This window comes from Glossina fuscipes, unplaced genomic scaffold (assembly GCF_014805625.2).
Source record: "Glossina fuscipes isolate IAEA_lab_2018 unplaced genomic scaffold, Yale_Gfus_2 43, whole genome shotgun sequence".
In the NCBI taxonomy this organism is placed as follows: Eukaryota; Metazoa; Arthropoda; class Insecta; order Diptera; family Glossinidae; genus Glossina; species Glossina fuscipes.
This window is the reverse complement of record NW_023998427.1, coordinates 898,391-920,336: the sequence shown is the minus strand read 5'-3', so window position 1 is coordinate 920,336 and position 21,946 is coordinate 898,391. Positions and strand designations below refer to the sequence as shown.

The 21,946-nt window shown below is 34.9% G+C and overlaps 2 protein-coding genes across 3 annotated transcripts; one reads left to right on the top strand and one right to left on the bottom strand.

Annotated features, from left to right (window-relative positions):
* The first annotated feature begins 4,574 nt into the window (after window positions 1-4,574).
* Window positions 4,575-5,901, top strand: LOC119637146 (S-adenosylmethionine decarboxylase proenzyme). Its single transcript, XM_038032992.1, has one exon. It carries the CDS (start codon window positions 4,700-4,702, stop codon window positions 5,774-5,776), a length of 1,077 nt encoding a protein of 358 aa, XP_037888920.1. The 5' UTR covers window positions 4,575-4,699; the 3' UTR covers window positions 5,777-5,901.
* Window positions 5,902-6,082: 181 nt separating this feature from the next.
* On the bottom strand, window positions 6,083-20,914 carry LOC119637085 (phosphatidylinositol 4-kinase alpha). Of its 2 annotated transcripts, XM_038032904.1 has the most exons (11): window positions 20,713-20,914; window positions 20,417-20,630; window positions 19,344-20,357; window positions 19,181-19,240; window positions 15,256-16,720; window positions 9,459-10,261; window positions 8,430-9,383; window positions 7,324-8,240; window positions 7,005-7,193; window positions 6,691-6,937; window positions 6,083-6,632 (listed from the first exon to the last, which is right to left on the bottom strand). In XM_038032904.1, exons 1-11 carry the CDS (start codon window positions 20,794-20,796, stop codon window positions 6,247-6,249), a joined length of 6,333 nt encoding a protein of 2,110 aa, XP_037888832.1. In that variant the 5' UTR covers window positions 20,797-20,914; the 3' UTR covers window positions 6,083-6,246. The 2 variants fall into 2 exon arrangements, with proteins under 2 accessions (XP_037888832.1, XP_037888833.1); XM_038032905.1 differs by lacking the exon at window positions 19,181-19,240.
* Between the last annotated feature and the right edge of the window lie 1,032 nt (window positions 20,915-21,946).

Sequence of the window (21,946 nt, the reverse complement as noted above, 5' to 3'; positions counted from 1 at the left end):
TGTGTACTAATCCGTGTAACGGCAACATTTTAACTCCAATTTATTTCTCATTGACGGATTTCCGTAGAAATAGTTATATAAGATTCAAAAAGAGAAGAGATATCACTAAAACTCAATATATAACATCTAAAGTTATCTACTTTTTTATGTAGAATTTTTAATCTGTAAGGTTCAAAAACCCGTAAAATTGACGTACGCCATAAGTTATATGTTAAAGAAAATTACGAAATTTCAACAGCAGAGAACGTAATGTGGCATGACTGTAAATTCAAAATTTGAAATGAATTAGAATTAAGTGCCTTGTATAATATCCTTGATGCGATATGGCTCAAAAAAATTTATTCAGCTTCGTAGTCGACATGTAATTTTATTGAGCAACTACACTTACCGAAAATATGAAAATAAGTCATTTTTTAATCTAATTAGTTGTAAGAAATGACTCCATAAATACAACGCATATTAATAACACATTTCTGTTTACCTACTACGTAAGCAAACTTACAAAAATTTGAACATATGTATATTCTACGGGCGATGTTCTTGTACCTGTACAAAGATGGAAAAAATTAACTGCGCTTACCCAAACCAAGATTTAATTTTTTTGACAAAAACTGTACAACTCGCAGAAGCAAATGTGACAAAGCCCGTGAAGTATATATATATTTTTTACAAATGTTTCATTTCTTTAGAAAACCGGCCAATGCCAGGGCTTCGTTTTTGTGGCCAGAAATATGTTTACAGCAGTCATTGCACAAACGAAAAGACGAAAAAATGGATACTGGTTAGAATTTTATGCGGATGAAAAATATTGTCTCTAAGGGTTTCTTTTAGGTGTTTCAAACGTTTTCTTAATTTCAGTCCTTAAAAAATTAAATTATATTAATGAAAGAGTTTAATTTGCTGTAGCATTAATCATTAAAAGTTTGTCAGTAAAACAACGAACGGACTTATTTCCTTATCATCTGTGCAATGCAGTTAAATACTTTTTAACAAAAGTTATACTTCACATAATCTGGATGATAATGACGTGTGAAAAATATACCATTCACTCTCGGTTTTCAGCTGGAACGTTATTTCAAGCGTATCTGAAAGTTAGCTTTCAATTCCACTCCTTCACGAGGGTTTTTAACAACTGTTTAATATACTCTGCCAAATTAGACGAAAGCTAAATAGCTAACGTGTTGAGAAAATTTGGTCTACAATTGCATTGCAAGAAATGCAAATTTCTTTTAGCGTTGCATTTGTTAGAACAAACAGCTATAGCACAAAAATGAAAACAAAAATAAGTTGTTCGGCCATTTGGTATTGAAATAAAGATAACAATAAAGAAATAAATTGCTTAACTAACAAACTTTAAATTTAAACTCTGGTTGCTTTAAAACCCAAAGTCATTTGGCGAAGAAGAAAAATCGTCTTTTTGCCTCTTCAGTTCTAGTACAGCTTCTTTGAACGGCTTGTGTTACTTGACTTTTACCCCTAACCGTTGTAGCAATTCTTATTGGAAACGTTTTTCATTATCGATTTGCTTCTGAAGGAAATTGCACGTGTCAGACAGCGTTTTCCTGTTTTAGTCTGCATTTCGCCCGGTGCACTTAACAGAAAAAAGAACAAATGTTAAACGTTTTAAATAATGTATACTTATTTGCTTTTATTAACTTTACCTGGCACATTGTCCGAAGATATCGCATCTGTTGCGTAGGGACTTCTAAACACATAACAATCAATAGCAAACTAACAGAAAATTGTACATTGCTAGTGCTGCCTTTAAATTTGTCGACTCTAGAATTTTTTTGTCACCTGTAGTCCGTTCTAATTCATGGTTCGATCATCCTCCAAATTTTCTTCAACTATAATTTCTTGTGGCTCGACTTTTTTTTTTACTATTTGTAGTGCGATGAAACTTAGAAGAAAATGTATAAATAAAGAAATGAAATAATTGAAAATTGATTATTGGAATGAAACTTGCAATTAACTTACTCTCCGTCAACCTGCCGCTGTTTTGTTGGGGAAACTTAATGAATTTAAGCGAGTACATAGATCAGAATATTAAAAAAAGTTGATACACATAAATTAAAAAACACTTAAACATTGTCCGTCGACTTAGTGTCGATGTAATTTAAAAACTTGAATTTACATAGAAGAATTATCCCAGAAAATATTTTATAATATAAAAACACACCATAATGGCCTTTTACTTCGATGGCAATGATTGAAATCTTTCGGCTCGAGCAATTTTTTTTCTCTGTAATGCCTATATATACATCAAATATTGTCTAGTATTCTTAAAATTTTTTTATAATAAATTTTCATTTTTGTTAAGTATTTGGGAATTTCTACTAAATCTTTATTAATCTCTTAAATCTTGTGCGTATAATTCAAATTGCCTACACTTTATTGCATACAGTTTCAAGCAATATTTGACAATTTGCAGCGGTATAGTGCATTTTTATGTTATGGCGGCAACTGATAAAACATTACCTGTTTCTATTAAGTAATGATGATAATAACAATAAACTTGTGTTGTTTTCATATATATTTGACAGACTGGTCTATGTCACTGTTTAAGTTTAATTAAAACAATTTTGATTACCGTAGATACATGTTTATTTTAGAATTAGAAACAGAGGCACTGTTAAAATATATTAAAGAACAAGAACCGCTTGAGAACCAAACCTGTTCTCTCGGTTGATGCTATTTTTTTTTTTCAACCGTTCGTTTTTGTTAGCGTTGTCAACAAACCCGTGTCAGCTGATGTTGTTACCAATACAACATATTATATCCTAGGGTTCGCCTAATGCGCTAAATTTCAAAGTCGAAAACTAAACATAAACAAAAATTGTTCTTCATTTTTTCATTCGACCTAAACGATAGCAACAAAAGCGATGATGAAAGTCATACGTAATACAAAAGCAACTAATCTCAGTTCCCGTGTTGATCGCCAATGAACGTTAACTAAGGGATGCGTGGATACTTCCTAAGGTACTGGGCACTAATTATGTATTGCAAAAAACTGTAATAACTCGGTGAAGGCGAACGTGATGGTAATCACTAAATAATGAGCTCTTAACTCATTTCTTTCTTGTTTAACCTATAAGAACATAGATTAAAAATTAAGCTAAGAATTGAACTTGTATAAGAAAAAATGAAATAAATTCAAACGATGTCATTCTATAATATCACATAGAAAAGAGATTTTCCTAAATTTATTGGTATTAAAATGAAAGTTCACCTCTGTTAGGTAGGCAATTATTCATCCAATGACTCGAAAAGGTGTTCGATATTTTATATAATGCTGGATTTACATTGATTATGAAAAGATGTAAGTTTCCCTGTAAAGAAATTAAATATTTGGGCCACGTAATTGACAGAAATGGGTTACAAATGCATTCAAGAAAGATTAGGGAACTTTTTTTCGAAATAAATTTCGAATGACGAAAATCATACGTAATTCACTATCAAATAGTTTTCAAAGCTGGTTGTTCAAATGAAAGCTAATTAGCTAAACGATATATAATTAGTACCCAGTTTACAAAAATCCATTAACATACCACTGAATACAGTTGCGATTAGAGTTACAATCAATTCATAACAAATCCAGGTCAAACTCAAATTTATTTTAAATCCACTTTAACCTAGATCAATATGGAGCAAATAATAGCAATTCAATTCAATTAAAATTTAATTTGTTTCGTTTAACGTAATATGAATGACCGAGTCGTAGAGATATAATAAATTAATTATTTTGAAAATATTATGAGTTTCTCTTTAAATGAAACTATCGCGTTGGTTGATGGGTTCGCAGCCTAATCCATTTTGCCTACAAAATGAATTCGAATCGTATATATGTATAAACTAATAGCAATTAAACAAAGCTGGAGTTGGTGTTATTCAAAAGAAAAAAAACTATTATAAGTGAATTAAAATTTTCTCAAGTTATTGGCGAAAATCGCATCGAATTTTGAGCTTTTCCAAAGCGGAATTTTACAGCGAAGGATTTTTGACTTTGATATGTGATATGTGTACCGGTAAAATTTTGAAATCATCAGCCAGATAAGGTGAACACGTATTATTTTTATGCCTTATTAAAAGTCGTAATTTTTTCGTTTATCACATAATTTGTTAACCGCAAAATAAAAGGATTCCAATCTTGAATTGATTATAAAAATTGAATCTTACCTTCATCCCTGCTTCCTTAAGACGCATTTTTAGTTTCCACACATATTTTACTTAACTTGTTATTGTTCTTCTTTTCTTCACTATAGTTAAGAAAGCCTACTATTTAGACAAAATTATCAATGAATAAATGAAAAAATGAAGAAGTATTTACATCTTCTCAATCCGAGTCGAAACTAGAAGTTTTCTCTTTAAAATTTCATTATAAGATTTTCGTTTTATGCAAATGAAGTCAGGCGAAGACAGCGATTTTCATAGTATAAAGTTCGAATTTCTATCATTTATCGATATCTTACCAATATTTTCAATATTACTTTACAATTAAGCAAAAAAAAAACCGCTAGTATGACGTTACTCTTTATTATCAGTAAAATAATAAAATGTAGAGAAGCAATAGATGATTTCTGATAAAATTATCAATTGAAACATTAATGGGAGAAAATTTAAGATTTTCACTATCAGTTAGCGTCTAGAAGTAAAAACGCGTGTAGGTTTTTTCACTAAACAAAATTTGTAAAGTGTGAACATGGAAGTTACTAAACACTTTTTCGAAGGCGTGGAAAAGCTCTTAGAGATCTGGTTTGCAGATACCGATTATAACAAAAGTCGTGATTTGCGTAAGGTACCGCGCTGTGTTTGGGAAACCTTATTACAGGCTGTTAAATGTGAAATTATAAGTTTTGCCCGCAACCACACGGTAGATGCGTATGTGCTAAGCGAGAGTAGCATGTTCATATCAAAACGAAGATGGATTTTAAAAACGTGCGGAACCACTACACCGTTGAGCTGTTTAAAGCCTCTATTAAATTTGGCTAAGCAAATGGGTTTTACGGAAGTGAGTGATGTCTTTTATTCTCGTAAAAATTTTTCCAGGCCGGAATTGCAATTATTTCCTCATCGAGGATTTTGCGAAGAGGTGGCATTCTTAGATTCAGTATTTGAAAATGGCCGCTCGTATTGTTTGGGTTCTATCAATCATGAGTGTTGGTATTTGTATACCCTTAGCCACCCGGAGCGAGGTGAACGTATGCAAATGACAGAACCAGCAATTCCTAAACTTGAAAGTTGTTCTGAACCCGATCAAACCATAGAGGTATTAATGCAAAACTTGGATCCTAAAATAATGAATATTTTTACTAAACAACATTCTGACGATGCTAAAGAGGCTACGATTAATAGTAAAATCCATCAAATTCTCCCCGGTATGGAAATCGATGATTTTCTCTTCGATCCCTGCGGTTATTCTATGAATGGCATTAACGAACGTGGTGAGTATATGACCATACATATAACTCCCGAACATCAATTTTCGTATGTCAGTTTTGAAAGCAACGTGGCTTTGAACAATTATGCTGAACTCATCAATCGTGTGATAAAAACATTTCTACCATCTAAATTTATCATAACTATATTTGCAAATAAATCGTCAGAAGGCTATGCTACTATGCGAGAATTGGAAGTCACCGATATGTTTCAATGGCAACGCACCGATATGCAATGTTGTAATTTTCCATCGTACAATTTATTGTTTGCCCAATATGTAATAAACAATTGTTCTCTGTCCTGTCCCGACAGCGATGAACAGATAGACGACGCTCATTAACATTATGCAAATGTTCGCTTGAGCGTTCCCCTATTTTAATTTTTGTTAATTATTTGATGAATTCAAATATTATAAGCGATAAATTTAATTTTTTATGTTAATGCAAACCTGTTAATACAATTTAATATGGTCGAAATAAACCAAAAAAAAAACCTTTAATCAAAAATTAAATTTTGAATTTTTATTACATTCAAATATGTCTTCTTCCACTATAAAAGAAATTTCGAAGAGTATATATTTCAAACTCCTTTTTATTTTTAAATAACCTTATTTCAAAGTAAATTTTGCGTTTAATTATTAACAATAACAATTAAAAAAAATTTAGTTTATATTTAACATATACGACAGAAAAAACTTGCACGATTGAACATTCACGTTACATAAAACGGTTAAACAGTAAAAGAATATATAAAACTTTCAAATTGTAGCGCCAAGCGAAGAATTGAAGATTTAAATTTTTTCCAATTTTTCTAATATGGAATTTGATTTTGATAATACTGTATCATATCGTAGGTTCGTGTCCGGAAATTCTGATAAGAATTTCTTATTATAGCTAATAAATGGGCCGCAGCTTCCTTGTTGTTTTTAGTGGAGACAAAACGTTGTTTAAGTAAATTAATAGTTTGGCCACGAAAACAAGGTAATCCAGTATCGAGCATTAAAGATACCAATGAAACAATAGCATCCTGATATGGTCGAACGGCCAAGAAAGCTTGTATGCACAATTCACAAAACCATTTAAAGGGTGGAGCTTCCATTTTACCGCCCATAATCATTACCATTTCATCGGTGAGTTTCATATCCGGTTCAAAACCTATATTACCACCCGGTGAGGACTCAAACATAAAGCCAAAATCTATTATAATTAAACGAAATAAATTTTTGCTGTATACATAGAATAGAAAAAGACTCACCTATATGTATAATATGACCGTCCTTGTCGATCATTATATTGCCATTGTGACGATCTTTAATTTGCAGCAAATAACCAACTAAAGAATATGCAGCCATAGATTTGACGAAATTGGCTCGTGCAGTTTGAAATTCCTTGGAACTTTCATCGCCATACTGATGTAGGAAATATTCATATAGGCCAGTATCCGTTTGTCGGCCTAGTTGATCACGCGACTTTGCATTGGGTACGCATTCAATTACTCCACACTGAATAAGATGAGAAAATGCAAATCAATAGGAATTTATAGCATTTTGCTTATCTATAAAAACATACACCTGGTGCGGTAGCCACCACCCGATAAGGAAATAGAAAAAGATCCAAGCCTACTTGTTGAAAAATGTTCTTAAATATGGTGATGACTTGTAAAGCTAACATATCCTGGCGCACATCATCACCTACTTTGAAAATTGCCGCTTGCCAACATTCGGCACCTAAGCTAATCGTGGTTGCCATTTGAAAATTCTGCAATTATTAAAAAGTTTTCAAAATTTCTAGCAAATAATAAAGAAAAGCGAAAGAAGGGCACAAAGGGCTAAAGTTAGCTACTGCCAAGGCAGCTCTGCCGTGACTGTAATCTCCGGTTTCAACTTACCGGATTATTGGAAACCTCCATTGCTCTCGTTTCCAATTCAGTAATGCCACAGCGATAAACTCTGAATTTGGCTAAATACGGTGCCTTCGCTGCACTTTGCATTGGGGTACCGCTCGTATAATCAATGTCTAAAACCATTGCTTCCGGATTTGAGGGTAAATAACAGCCGGCTTGTACTTTAATTTTACTTAAAGCCGCTAAGCAGGCATTCTTACGTTCTGGTCCCTTAGGATAAGAACGTATTTCTCCCGATACATTGGTTATCTTACCGAAGAAATCGAATTCTCGTTCATAGAACTGTTTGGCTGCTCCGGAGAATGACTTAATTATGTTCAATGATAACGCTTCCAAAGCTTCATATAAATTTGGATCTTTATGTTGTTGGTCTTCATCCATATACATATTGGTTTGCATATTCCAGATTAGTTGATGGGCAACAATCTGAGAGCGCTTGGAAATGTTTTTAATAAATTCGGAAACATAACCCATGGTGTCGTGTCGCAAAGCCTGTACAAGTTGTGGTATGTAGGGTAATACTGATTCGGCGGGGTACGAAGTTAACGTTTTGACTGCGTATTGCGCGGTAAGTGGGTGCGAAGGATATTGACGTGAAAAATAAGCTAAAGCTTGCACTGGATTTACATGAGCCCAAATTAAAATATATATTAAATCGGCTGAGTCCTGTAATAAGTTTTTGGTGGTGCATAAGTACTTTAAAGCTTCTGGAATGTCACAGACAGCGATTGGATCAGCACAAACGAGTCTTGTTACTTCCTCTTCAATGGAATCTGCATTTTTAACACGTTGTGGCAGAAATACGGCTAGAGCGGGACTATAGGACCACGCCAGCCGAGCATAATCGCGGCCAACATTAACTTTATACGGTCGATTACGCCATTTTGTGATTTCATCTTCATCTGCATAGAAGAAGTAGAGACGCATGATTGAGTACTCACGGGTTGCTTGACGAACAAGATGTTAGCAAGATGTCTGGTTACGAAAATCTAACGATCGATTGGCTAATGTAGTTGTCTTCTAACAAACAAGTCAGTCTGTGGCTTACAAAATAGCTAAACATTTGCCGTAACATGTCACGCTTTACTTACCTGGTATAATCAGATCCGGTGCACCATTTGGATTGTACCAAGTAATCAAAAATTCTATTTCCACTGCCAATAGCTCTAGTATCAGATTACGCTTCTTCATATAGTCCTTGTCGTATGAGCCCTTCTGATCGGGCAAACGTTTCGAACGATTCGAACGTTTTGAAAGAGTTGATGTAGAGTGGGGTATGGTATTATACCAACCACCAGTACCCACTACTGAAGAGGAGCGACCCATTTCACTGCCGCTTATTAGGGAAGTTGTTTCTGGATTTTTATTTACCGTTAGCATATGATTAGTAGGTGCGTTATTGGGTATATCATAATCACCGAGTTCCGAGGTAATTAAATGTTTTTTTTCATTTATCATTGTTTGCCAGAATTTTAGCAAAATTAAAATATCGGAAAGCAGTTGTTCCTTATTCTGATTGGGGCAGGTTGGCGGTCCACAAAAATAATCCAATGCGTTACTGTATATACGTTCACGTAAAATATTCCGAGCTAACGATTTAGGCACAGTATTACCTTGTAATAATGATAGACCGCATTGGAGCAACTTAAAACGGCAACCTACAGTTGAGACTTGTCGATTCTGTTTGCTATGTTTATTGATCGGTAGACAGCGATGCAATAATAAACAAAACATTTCTACCTTATCGCGATTGCAATATTTTGCGGTGTCAACCATTTCAGATAGCAATTGTAACCATATTAAGTGTGGAGTTATTAGTATCGGTTGCGATATCAGCTTGCAGCCTTCATATGCTGCCAACGGACTAGTAATTTGTATTTCTTCCGAGAAGAGGCCGATTTTCTTTTCGAATGTTATCTGCCAAGCGGACACCATCTCCTGTATTAAGCATAATTCTAAATCCTGACGTGCCGTAAGAACCCATTGCCAGCATTCCACTGCGGTTTCCATAGCTAAATCAGTGAATAGTTCTACTTGTGAAGTTGCTAAAAAGGGTATCGTAAAAATTTACATAACACTTTTCACGACCTCGACGAGCTTAATTCTGTGCTTTCACTTACCGACTGCATGTAAGAGTTTACGATTAATATCCGAACATATGATCAAATAAGCTGCCGCTCTCCATAGAGCACCGCGATGTCGAGAATCGCTGCGATCTCGACATGCATCCCATACATCTTTAACGAGGCGGTCTGCTAAACCGACCTTCTCTTCTTCATTAAGTACAGACAGAAGCCCGGATATTTCACCGGCATACTTACTGCGCAAACACAATACCGATACAAAACGTGGCGTATCTGAGCGTACACAATTTGGTCGCTTGCTATTCGATGGCAAAGAGTTCGGATATGAAGAGCAATTGTTAACCACCGCGTCGAAGGCTAAAGCTAGGCCGCTATGATGAGCCAAAACATTGGTGGGTATTTGATTAGGATACTCTTGTAAGTGAGAGCGTATTGATCGGGGAGCCCATTTCATCGCTTCATTAACAATCATTTGACAACGGTCAGCGAAATCTTTCAATCGCGTTTCACGTGCCGGTAAAGAATCCATAAGTTGAAGTGTATACGGCGTGGAGGCGACACGCAAAACCGGCGGTTCTGCGTTCGGATCCAAAGTTAAAGAATCGGCCAAAAATTGCAAAATATCTAACATGCACCAGAGTACACGGCGATTCCACAAAAGGTAAGGAAATTTGTCCACTAACTTAATAAGATATTGATCTGCAACCAATTGTATTTGTTTATGTGTATGATTAAAATAAACAAGTAACAAAGTGCCTTGGGATTCTAAAACCTTTTCACGAATCTCGTCGCGATTAAATAAAACATTACGAAACTTTTCGAAAACTTGATCAGATATGCTGCAAAAAAAGAAAATAAACGTGAAATGAGCTTAAGAATATTGAAAAAGTAATATCCCGTACGAAGCTTTTATTTTTGAGATTGTAACAGATAAGACCCAAATTGCGACAATTTTTTTTTCTTCATAAAATTCTCCATTATTCCTAAAAATAAAACAATTCAAGTGTACAGTTATATTCAATATTTCGCTTCGATAGTCACGTCGCCTTAAAGGCAAGCAGTAATGTCGAGTCTCGTGTTAGGGTGTCCGCAAGCGTTGAATGAGCTGGGCGTACCCTAATACGGGTACCGGGCTGTTCGGTCTTTGAAACCAACGACAGGGCTGATGGTGTGCCCAAACCAGAGCTCAAGGATACATGATAGATCCGAAAATTTTCGGTAGCTTACCCTAACTAAATTTTTATTTTTGTTGAAATATATGAGAATATGATCCCGGCCTGTTTTTTTCCCTAGAGCTCTTTTTTCCGTACCATATTTCACAGTGTTTAATTTAGGAGGACTTAAAGAGTTGGTAATGATCGCCAATGGTATAAATGCAAAAAATTTCATTAGAAACGATGAGTTCAATGTAGGAATCGCAAGGCAAACATTTTGAGAATCTTGCTAGAAAAATACGAAATTGTCCGGAGCATGATCAAGCAAGGGAATGGAAAGAATGCTGTATCCGAGATTAAAGCTACATTTGCGACCAGACTTAATCGTAGAAATCCTGAAGTCTTTTACCGACAACCAGTGTAAAGATCGGGTTTAAAGAAACATATATCCCGTAAATCATAAAATATATTTATTGTATTTTGCCCGCTGATTGTTTTACTCCCACATTAAAAAGATGCTTCTAATCTGGCACCTGTGGCCATATTGCCGAATTCCGTAAAGCGTAAAAGAAAGGAAAAAAAACGTCCAAGTGCAAAGATGATTGTCCTGAAGCAAATTGTGTCGTTTATAGGTGCAAAATTTCGAATGCACAAGTAAACTTTGCCCGAGATAAAAATAAGCTAATGACGATTGGAAATTAAAGGAAAATGTTCACCTAATTTCTATAGACGATCGCCTTATGATCATAAGGCTATTTTATACGTATAATAAAATGTTTGATATAACAGATTACAGACAAAAAAAAGTATATAGAGGAACTCAAATGTATTTGCCAATTATATCGAGTGACAATTTTCCATATACTCCTCTAATAGATAGTTCAGTAATTCATATCATCTCCAAGGTTCGTATGCAACTCTTATACTTTGATAATGGTAATCGTTAGATTAATGCGTCAGCAGGCACTCCATCTGTTGTAATACATTCTATCTTGATTAATTCGCCTCTCCTCTCGATTATTTCACGGATAAAGTAATGACGTACTTTAATGTGGTTAGTGCTTAATGGGACACCACCTTGATTGTCGTTAAATCATATTGTAGCTGACAAGTCTTTAATTATTTCGCTAACTAAATTTCTTATATGTATAACCGCTGCACATAGTGCCGAAAATATTATTATTTTGGTTTTATTTCGTCGAAGCAATCATACTCATCTAGGATATTACACGATCATAAAATCGTGAGCAAATCATTATCATAGTTAACTTGTCTACGATATCAAAAAATTGGGTTATGTAGTTCATTATTCATTTTTAAGTTACTTTACATCAAAACCATCGCCTTTCTTACGGGACCTTTTGATTGAATTGAATTGAATTTGTGGAGCCTTTCTTACTTAGTGGCATATGCAAGGCCGGCGATATTCCATTCTTCAGCTTTAGCTGAATCTTGTGGCGTAACACACGTGCAATTGACATAATTCCATGTGTCACTCTTTGGCAAAAGTACTTTGATTTGTATTTCTCAAGTATTAAAGCTCCCTTTGTCTAAAGGCTCACAACATATAGTTCATGAAAACGTAGCGGCCGTAGCATGTGCGATATTAATGCTATTGACAGCCTACTTTATTTACACAATAGAATGTTTGACATAAGAGTGAGTGAGTGAGAAAATAAGTATACAGAGGAATTCTGCAGAGGCAGAGCTGCAAATTATATTGACTGACTGAATTCCCAACACAATCACATTTTATATCTTTGGTCAATTGGGGTCTTCTCAAAATGCCCACGAGGAAAACCCAGTACCTAAAGCCCAATACAATAATAAAATTTATCAAAGTTCATTATCATTAATAAGTTGAACACAAACCGCTTAAGATCAAAGGGCATACACAGTGTCCGCACGTCTGAGCTTGAAAAAGACTAATGAATATGTTCTGCATTTATAGCGCATGACCAGCCAAAAAAACTTGTTTTAGAAAAACTGGCCAAAGATGATTTTTAATTGTGTCCCAACTAGTTCAGCAAAAGCTTCCGAGAGAGTTGTTCGACAAAGTAAACAATTTTCTGTCTCTAATATAGTGTACAAAGCTCTTGGCGAAATTCCATCTCCTCAGATCATTTCTTGAACACCAAAAAAAAAAAAAAACTCATTTTGATGTTCTGAAGGAAGTCTTCTTCTCTGATGGAATCGTTGCTAATGATTATGATGATTAAAACAGGATTCCGAATTAAACTGATCCATGATGCCTATCGTGATTGTCAACACGATTAGAAGCCTAACACCACTGTTTCGTCATATTATTTCGTATTAAATATAGACATTCAGACGTTTCGTGACGATATTTAAGAACTTTGCGATATCCTTTATGTGGAACGAAACGTTTCTCTAGCAGATTCTTTTAACGCTAGGCGTCATTTGTATGGAAATCCTGTTTTGGCCAAGATGCGAGAAGTTTTTATAAACGTCTTAAATGCTAACACTTTTGATAGCCTGAATACTAAAAGTTTTACTTTCCTATGCGAAAAAAAAATATTTCATAAGATGGAGCATTTTATTAGCAATATTCTAAATCAATGATTTTTTTGAATTTTTCCATTACGTCTCAAAAGTACTTTATTATAAAAAAATAAAAAATATATATATAATGTTTCAATGTATCAGATTTTGTTTACATTTTATGCATTCATATGTTGTAAGTTTTCATCGAATTATTCAATAAAATTGATAAAAACAAAACAAACATCATGCGCGACCTCGCGAGGATCCGACCCACCCCCCCGGTCGCATACAAGATATATCCAAATTCATGTGGAAATAAACCAAGGGGAAAAAAAAAAATGCATGTACATAGGCACACCCTCAGCCGGTACAGATAGATAATAAATTTATAGATATCATTTAGGGGCTCTAAACGAGTTGACAAGCTCGCGATCCTATCTTTATTGGCTGCGTTGGCCGTTTATGAAAATAAAGCTTATTGACAAAGTTCAGAACGTTGTAGTTTATCTTACCAAATAAAGTTCTCAAGTCAATGTATACTGTTTAAGGTTTTGGGCTACTAACTCGGCGACGAGTTTCTGAGAGATGGTGGAGGGGTTGGCTGGAAGATGAGCTCTTCACTCAATAGCTGGTTACTACCTAGGAAATATATGAATGGTATTAAGTACGTTGAAGGTAGTAATCTAGCGAGTGCATGGTAGATCGCCCCTGCCATGTCAGTGCAATACCCGAAACCTATATATCTCGAAGAAAAGTAGTTCATGGTGTTGGCAACTAAGGAAGTATGGTGAATCCGAAGCAAGTACGGTTGTTTTTAACATCCGCCCAAAGTATGCCAAAGGCTTTGTAAAACAAACTGGGAGCCACGGGGGTCAGGAGGCTCGCCTCACGAAGCCACGTATGCCTGCGGGTGTATGATGGACTTTGTTCATAAAGTCGTTGGAATTAAAATTTTCTCAAGAGAGAGTTAATTATACAAAAAGGAATTGACGGATGGCCTTCCCTTTGGCCTATTAATTAATAAACTCTCTTAAGAATTAATACATGCAAAAATTAAAAAAGGGATTTGACGGAAAGGCTTTTTCCCCTTTTGCCTTATTTTTACTTTTGAACATATGTCACGGATGCCTGCGGGTAATGGTGGTAATTGATCAACGGCGCCGTGGAAGCCTTATGGCGGAAGCGAGCGCAATTTTTACCCTTTTTGAACACATATCGTTGATCAATTTGTGAGTCCTGACTGCTTGGGTGCGGCCCTTCGGGGAGTACTCGTGGTGGTTGTGGTTGGCAAGTTCCTAGCCAAAGTGGAACTATTTGAGTGCAGCTAGGCCTCACCACTGACCTGAGTGGAGTTTATTGTTCCATACACAATAAACTGTTCTGGACTCTGGTGTTGTTTAGGCTCCTACTCTGTGGGGATTGTCTAACTCGCCAGGGGGCGTAGTACGCTTAAAGTGGCTTGGGCCACCGTGGGATTAAGCCTTTCAGGCAGGAACCCACGTTAAACCCTTGCTACAAATTCTGTATACTATAGATTGATTTTTATAAGTCTGAGCAAGTGCTGAATGCTTTAAGCAGCAACAGGTTCGTGAACTTTTAACCTATATAGATGGAAATTTGAATATTTGTACGCCAGAAATGTCGTGAAGGAAGGCACTTTTATGCAAGAGAAGCAACAGCTGACGGTCTCAGCGTATCCATCAAATATACTCCCAAAGAGGTAATAAGCACAATTCAGAAATTTAGGTTATATAATAATCTTAATGATTCCTGAAGTGTTCTTGGAGATCTAATTTGCTTCATTAAAATAACTAATCCCTCTTTATAACTAATCAAAAATACCCAACCATTGTGCTTATAATTTCTATACTAATTAATTTTTTTATTAATCTTAAAATTTTTGAATTGTCTCGACAAACGTTCGTATTTTTGTCTTTTTCAGTTAAGTGTCTTAGAATGAATTTTTAATAAGCCAAAGTTGCTTATCTTGTCCCGCAACTAAGTTGGATACATGACCCTCAAAACTGCAAAGGCCTTAGACCATTAAATTGGGCACCTTACAGACATGAAACACAACAGAAACGAATACAAATTCCGGATATTATCCATTTACCCATTTTACCCTCTAGCTTCTTCTTCTTCTTTATTCCGTAATAAATAGTTAATGTACTCACCATTTGACGCATTGCCATATGCCCGATTTGTCCTTTTGTAAGGCCGGATCACAAAGATATGTTAGTATCGATTCGAGACTAGGTTTGTCGGCATTTTCCACACGCAGCATTTCTAACCAATAGACACTCAACAAATATGTGCATTGAGCAAAGGTCAGCTTATTAATAGATGCCGTCACATCGGCTGTAGGGTGCTCGAGTAGTAGTAAAATTTGGCTTCGTAATTCGTTTAAACTGATTGAATCATTTTTTATAGCGGATGTATAATTTAATTCACGCATATCGGATTTATGTGTTGTTTGGGAGATTAGCAATGGTGACTTAGCAGCAATCTGTTGTACGCCTGCATACCACTCGGAAGAACATAAGCGGGCATTTGTAAATCCCATTACAACGCAATAGACCCAAAAATCTTTAAATAATTTGTGTAATCGCACGCGTGGATTTTTAATCGGCTCCATTCGTCGCAACAAAACAGCAATTACAGGTATTAACATGCCTAAATGGCCGGCGCTCGAATTAGCTTTCGGTACACCGGGGGTATGATCGTAGGACCGTTCACCTTCTAGACCAATTTGTACAAACAGTTCAAGTAGTTTGATAAGCAATTCTTTCTTTTCACTTTCTCCTTCAATGTTCGCGGCAATGTTACCCAAAGCATTAACAACCGCATCAGAAACGCAAAAAAATTGTTGACGGCGTTCAGGATCCGAAGTGTACGCTAAAGAGGCTGATTGTACAGTAACATGTGTGAACATTTTCATAATCTCTTCAAAAACATCTGGTTCACATTTCGATATTACCATACAGCCAAGTTGATCGACAATTAGCGCATTCTGTTCGGAAGGTACTTTGGTAAAGCGCTGTATGAAAAACTGCAATATATTTGTGGTTGTCTTAGAGGTGTCTTTTAAGGCAACAGCGACATGACCTAGCATTACAATAATATTTAAGCTAACTAGAGTCGATTCCGATTCATGTTTCTCGGCATTAAATAGGCGACTCGATACACTAGCCACCAGGGAAGGCACGCAGAATTCATCTAGCGTGTGCGAAGCTCTCAAAGCTATGCACAGATTTTCGATTGCCGCGTCACGTAAGGCTTCAAAGGCTGCCAGGCCAGTGCGTGATATTGAATATTTTTGATTTTCACCGAATATATCGACTGTGGAACGTGATTCCGTTCCATGTACAACAATTTTAAAAGATGTTACTTCCTTTTCCTTTTTTTGTAATGCCAGCATTTCTTGACTATGGCTATGCAGTTTAGCTAATATTTGACTGGGTTCGACAAGAAAATCTTTCAGATATTGTATAGAAGTGCCCGATATATTCGGAAATTTTTGAGCTAATTTACCCAAACCTTCTAAACAAACCATTAAAAGCGGCATATGATCCATAACGATTTTATGACTTAATATCGATTTGAGTTTTTCAGACAAACGGCCGCATAGCTTATCAGCTTCTAAACGCGCATATAAACATAAGATAGATAGAGTAATTAAACAAAATATATCAATGAAATCGTACACAAATATATGGAAAAAACTAAGACAGAAATTCTAGCGGTAAAAGAGGAACATACGTTTCAAACGAGAGGTTATAAAAAAAAAAAAATAAATAAATAAATAGAATACGTGCGAAGTATTATATTTGGTCTAACGACTAAAAGCAGAGAGCACGACATGCATTGTAATGAGAGTTCAGTTTAACGGACTTGTGCAGGCAGAATAGTCTATCTATGTTCACTTTATGTAAAATAGAATTGGAAAGGTATTCCGAAATTCATAGAATTGAATGTTGAATTTTTTCCTAAAATCATTAAATAAAAAGTGTTAGTACAAATCATTTCCGTTGCGTGCTGTTCATGATTTTAATTTATTTTCCAATCTATTGAGATTATTGAGATTGCTGGAGAAAGTCGCTTATAAGGTTATAATAGAAATTTTTAAAATTTACATTTTTAATTAAACAAAAATAATTATGACTTGCTTATTACTAGGGTGTTGCCCTATAATAATCAAAAGACTAAAAACTAAAGAAATAAAGGAATTAAAAATAATGGCTTGAAACTTCTTACATTGATTGACGTTCGGGTCTTGTTTACGACTTATGATTGAGCGAAGATGCCAACGACCTTTCTAATCATTAACGCACAAAAATCTTTTCTTAATAGATTATATGCCATCATATACATACTTATCTATTAATAAATACGTTAATGAAAATAAAATGATAATGATGATCATATAATCATCAAGTTTTTGTTCAGAGCAATATTAGTAATTAATTCTGATTAAATTCGTATTTTCCAATATAGTCATGATTTCGCAATTATATGAGCTTGCAAATCATTTCAGGATATATTTAAGTTAGTTAAGAATGCTCATGAATTCCGTCAAACTTGCCAACAAGTTAATTTGATTTATAAGTCTAGGTAAACTTAATTTGTTTATAAGAAGCATTTAAACAAATATACGAACGTTATTAATGGGATATCTTTTACGATATAATTCTTCAGTTAGAAAAAGAAAATTTGGCTCGTTCAATTTGCCAGTTACTTGTCAATAAAATGAATATATGCTCAGAGGAAAGGAATTGACGAAACTTTAGCACTCTATCTGCATCTCCTTTGTCGACACTTCTTGAGCAGCGAATTTGCAGCTACCCATAAAATATGAAATTTTTCTTACTATTGAATGAAATATCTCTCGCTCATAATATTGCTGTCAAGTAACTTATTCAAATTACGATCGAGTTTACTAGATATTGAGAATCATAAATCGGCCCCAGATTATAGAAAAGTATAATATGTTTAATAAAAGTTCCCGCGAGCTCTTTGTAGAGAAAGATTTACCAATTATCCACATAACAATTTCCAAATGGTGGCGATTAACGGCTGTGTCAAACCCAAATAATTCGCGATATATGCTACACTTGTAACATAGTTATATTCGCATAACATCTCGCAGTGAGGTCTGGCAAGTAGGCCGCATAGGCTAGTGCCACAAAGCGGTTCCCATATTGCCGTTTTTAATATTTTGTGTGTTTCTTGAACAGCGGACGGTTCCAATCAATTGTTGTTGTTGTTTTTTGTTATTAACCCTTTTGTCAGTATTTGGCAGCTCATAATCGAGTACTCCTTCCGGTCGCTCCAAACACACAGATTATCGTCCGTCTGCCAAAACAACTATAGTGGCCGATATGGTGGATGCATCTGGGTCTACAGGGTCTTTTACGCTTGGGACTGTTAAAATAAATTCGCTTTTCACGTGCTACATATTTCGACACATTGAAAACAACAAAATAATGCCTTTTTTCCAATTTATCACTTATGCGCGTTTGAGACCTTAAGGCGGGTCGCTTGTTTCTCAATTCCGCTCTTCAAATTTCTACGTCTGGTAAAAAACTCTGCTCCACAAGTTGTCTAGGACATAAATAGTTGACTACATGAAATTATTTTCCATCTTCGAACTTTTTGGTTTTTATATATATATATGAGATAAATCTTAAGAAACTAATTTTGTTCAAATTTTTAATATGTCAACTTAGTTGTTTTTTTTCTAGTTACTTTATCAATTAATCACATCTGTTAAACTAATTTGATCTTTTCAATTTACCTTAGCTTTTCGCAGTAACTGGCGAAAGGCGAAAGGGAGTAGGAGGAATATGTTTATGATATTGTGGGTTTTTATGGATATGTGACCTTGAGGTGAGGTATTTTAAATATTTGTTTGCTACAGATTTCTTTTTTCGGCTTGGACTCTCGCTCTCACTTCACTAGATAGTTTTTAAAGTAAAGAAAATAGTCGATAAAGAAGTAGTTAAGGAGACGCAACATAAAACATAGCATGCGGGATTTCTAAATTTGTAAAGAGCATTTTTATTTATGCTTTGAAACAAACCAAAAACAAATAATTAAAACCTTTTTTCAATAAATAATGTAAAGCATACTGCAATGAAGGTACATTGTACTCATCATCAACTGGAAATAATTTACAAAAATAAAAGTCGGAAATATAAATTTTGTAAAAAAAAAAAATTATTTTTTAAAATAAACTAAATGCTTTATGCAATAAACAACTTACCAGTTTCGTCGCGTATGGCCCAAACCAGCAGATCTACACAAGCTGCATTGGCCATAACATTCACTTTGTATTTATTGACTACTGGTAGACCGTTTTCCTCTCGTTTTTCTTTCTCGTGATCCAACTGTTTGTTCTGCAACTCAGTTTGTCCGTTCAAAAAGAGTCGTATAACAAATTCCTGCACATCCTTGGTGAAAGGAGCCGGCAAGTCAATTTGATGTTGCAGCAGTTCACGTAATAAAGTAACCAAAACCAAGTTTAATGTCTCTGAAAAGCTTTTATAATAATAGCCTTTGATCTGATGCAAAGCGAATATATCACTAGCTTGCTCATCCAAATGTTCAAGAGTGTCTTTGGTCAATAGTTTCTTTGCCACCGCAAATATAGTCTGCAAATGTTGTATGGGAAACGGCGGTACGGTAAAAATCTTGTGTGGTTTAGTTGGTGTATCGGTGACGCGCATGTTGGGAAACTGATTAAAACTCGAACCGTAGCGGGTGAAGAAATGTGTACGCGGATCGTAGGGCACCGAAAAATAGGTATGTAATTGTGGTTTCTGTTTGCTGTGCTGAGCTATAACAGACAACTGACGCATTCTTAAGTCGCTAGAGTCTTGACTTAAACTACCGGACATTGAACGTGGTATAATGGAACGGAAATGATTAAATGGCAAACGTTCGTGTGAACTAAAACTGCTGCCGCCTTCACGAGGACTCGTACGTAACACCGGCATTTCCTCACGTGGAAAAATGCGACACAGCAACGGAGGATCATGTGAAGCATAACGACCCATAGAACGGGCTAAGCCAAAGAGTAAGGGCACCGTAGCTTTACACAGTATGATCGGTGGTGGCGCTGAACTGCTCTCTTTGCTTGATTTAATAATATTGGCCAAAGCGCTTAAAGTTTCTACTTGATTTAGGATGATTTCTTCCCGGACATCAGAACATTTGGCTGCTATGTCCGATAACAAGGTGTTAAGGCAGAAACTGAACTTCTCAGCGGAAGGTATACCTAAAAATTAGGGAGTGGATTGAAAAAAAATGGGTTTTTAGTTTTCTCTTCACTCTTACGATCAATTTTACTCCATTTCCCATCATCCACCCATATGGCCTTGGGCAAACATTTCGCCAAACGCAATAAATAAGGCAGAATCACTTTCTCATGCTGACATTCACTTTCGAGAAAATATAATCCCAAAGCTATTACTGCATCTTGAGCCCGAGAATCTAAGCAAAATATTCCGGCAGAATTTTCTTGCGGGCAATACCGAAATAATTGTTCGACCTTAAGAATACGCCCCGAACAAAAGTTAATTAATCTCAAGGTCAAACTTTCTAAGAAAAAAATCGATTTTCTCTTTGCTTACACTTTCCCATGGAGTTGGTTTAACGCGAGCTAATATACGTGCCAAACTTTGCACTGTCCGTTGGTAGGAGAACTTGTCTGCCATTTTTGCAGACTGTGCTTGTTTAGAAAATCGTACTTAAATAATTTTCCAATTCGGTACAATTTTTATTAATTTTTCTCTCAGCATACGTATTCACTGACTCATTAATGTCAAAAATAATAATAATAATTTCTTCTTCTTCTGTTGTGAATCATGCGTGCATCAGTAACATCTGATTGCACTCAACACATGATGCACTATTCCTATTTTGTGGATGAGCCCTTAATTTTGTTGATTCTACAAGATTTTATAGGAATTGGTAAATCGTATGGTTTTGCATATATTTACGCAAAAAAAAAAAACAGAACACGGCGCCAAAGAAGAATAAACCAAAATTTATCTTACATTTATAAGTTATTTTTCTAATTTGTGTTTATTTTGTATAAATTTAAATGTTTTTTATTTTATACAATTTAAAATTTTATTTTATACTCTATACTATTTATGTATGTAAGGAATTTTTTTTCATTTTATTAATCAATCAGTTATTTCGTTTGCTTTTACATTGATTTTCTCATCGTTACTTACATTATTGTTGATTTTTTAAAATTTTATTCTCATATCATATATCTTTATTTATATATACATCGATTTCCTAATATTTTCTCACGAAAGGCTCCATTGTTTACCATCTGGGATTTATTGAGCTGAAAAGCGGGATAACGCATCATTGTGTCAATTACTATACTATATTAGTTAAAGTGTAACGTATGTTAAAAACATAATGTAATTTTTACTTTGTTCCATTTCATTATTTTATATTACACAATATATACGTCTTTTGATAATGTATATATTGCTAGTTTAAATATGTTTACAAACGTAGCCTAGGTCTTTCAACTCCTTCACCAAATTAATCAAAAAAAGCTTTCTTTACTTTATTTTCATAAGTCGACAACAATGTACTCTGAACATCATCCATTTGTCAACAAGCGAGATTAACAACCCGACCTGTACAGGCAACTAATATATATATATACTTGCAACTAATATAAATACTTTTTGTTTAAGTTTTGTTTTGTCTCTAATAAAACAATACGATAAATATATTTCATGTTTAAAATAAATGCTCTTTATTGCTTGTTTTTCATCTTTCACAACATAACGCATAGTGGTAAACCAAAACTGCTAATCACAAAATAAAAAAAAATAT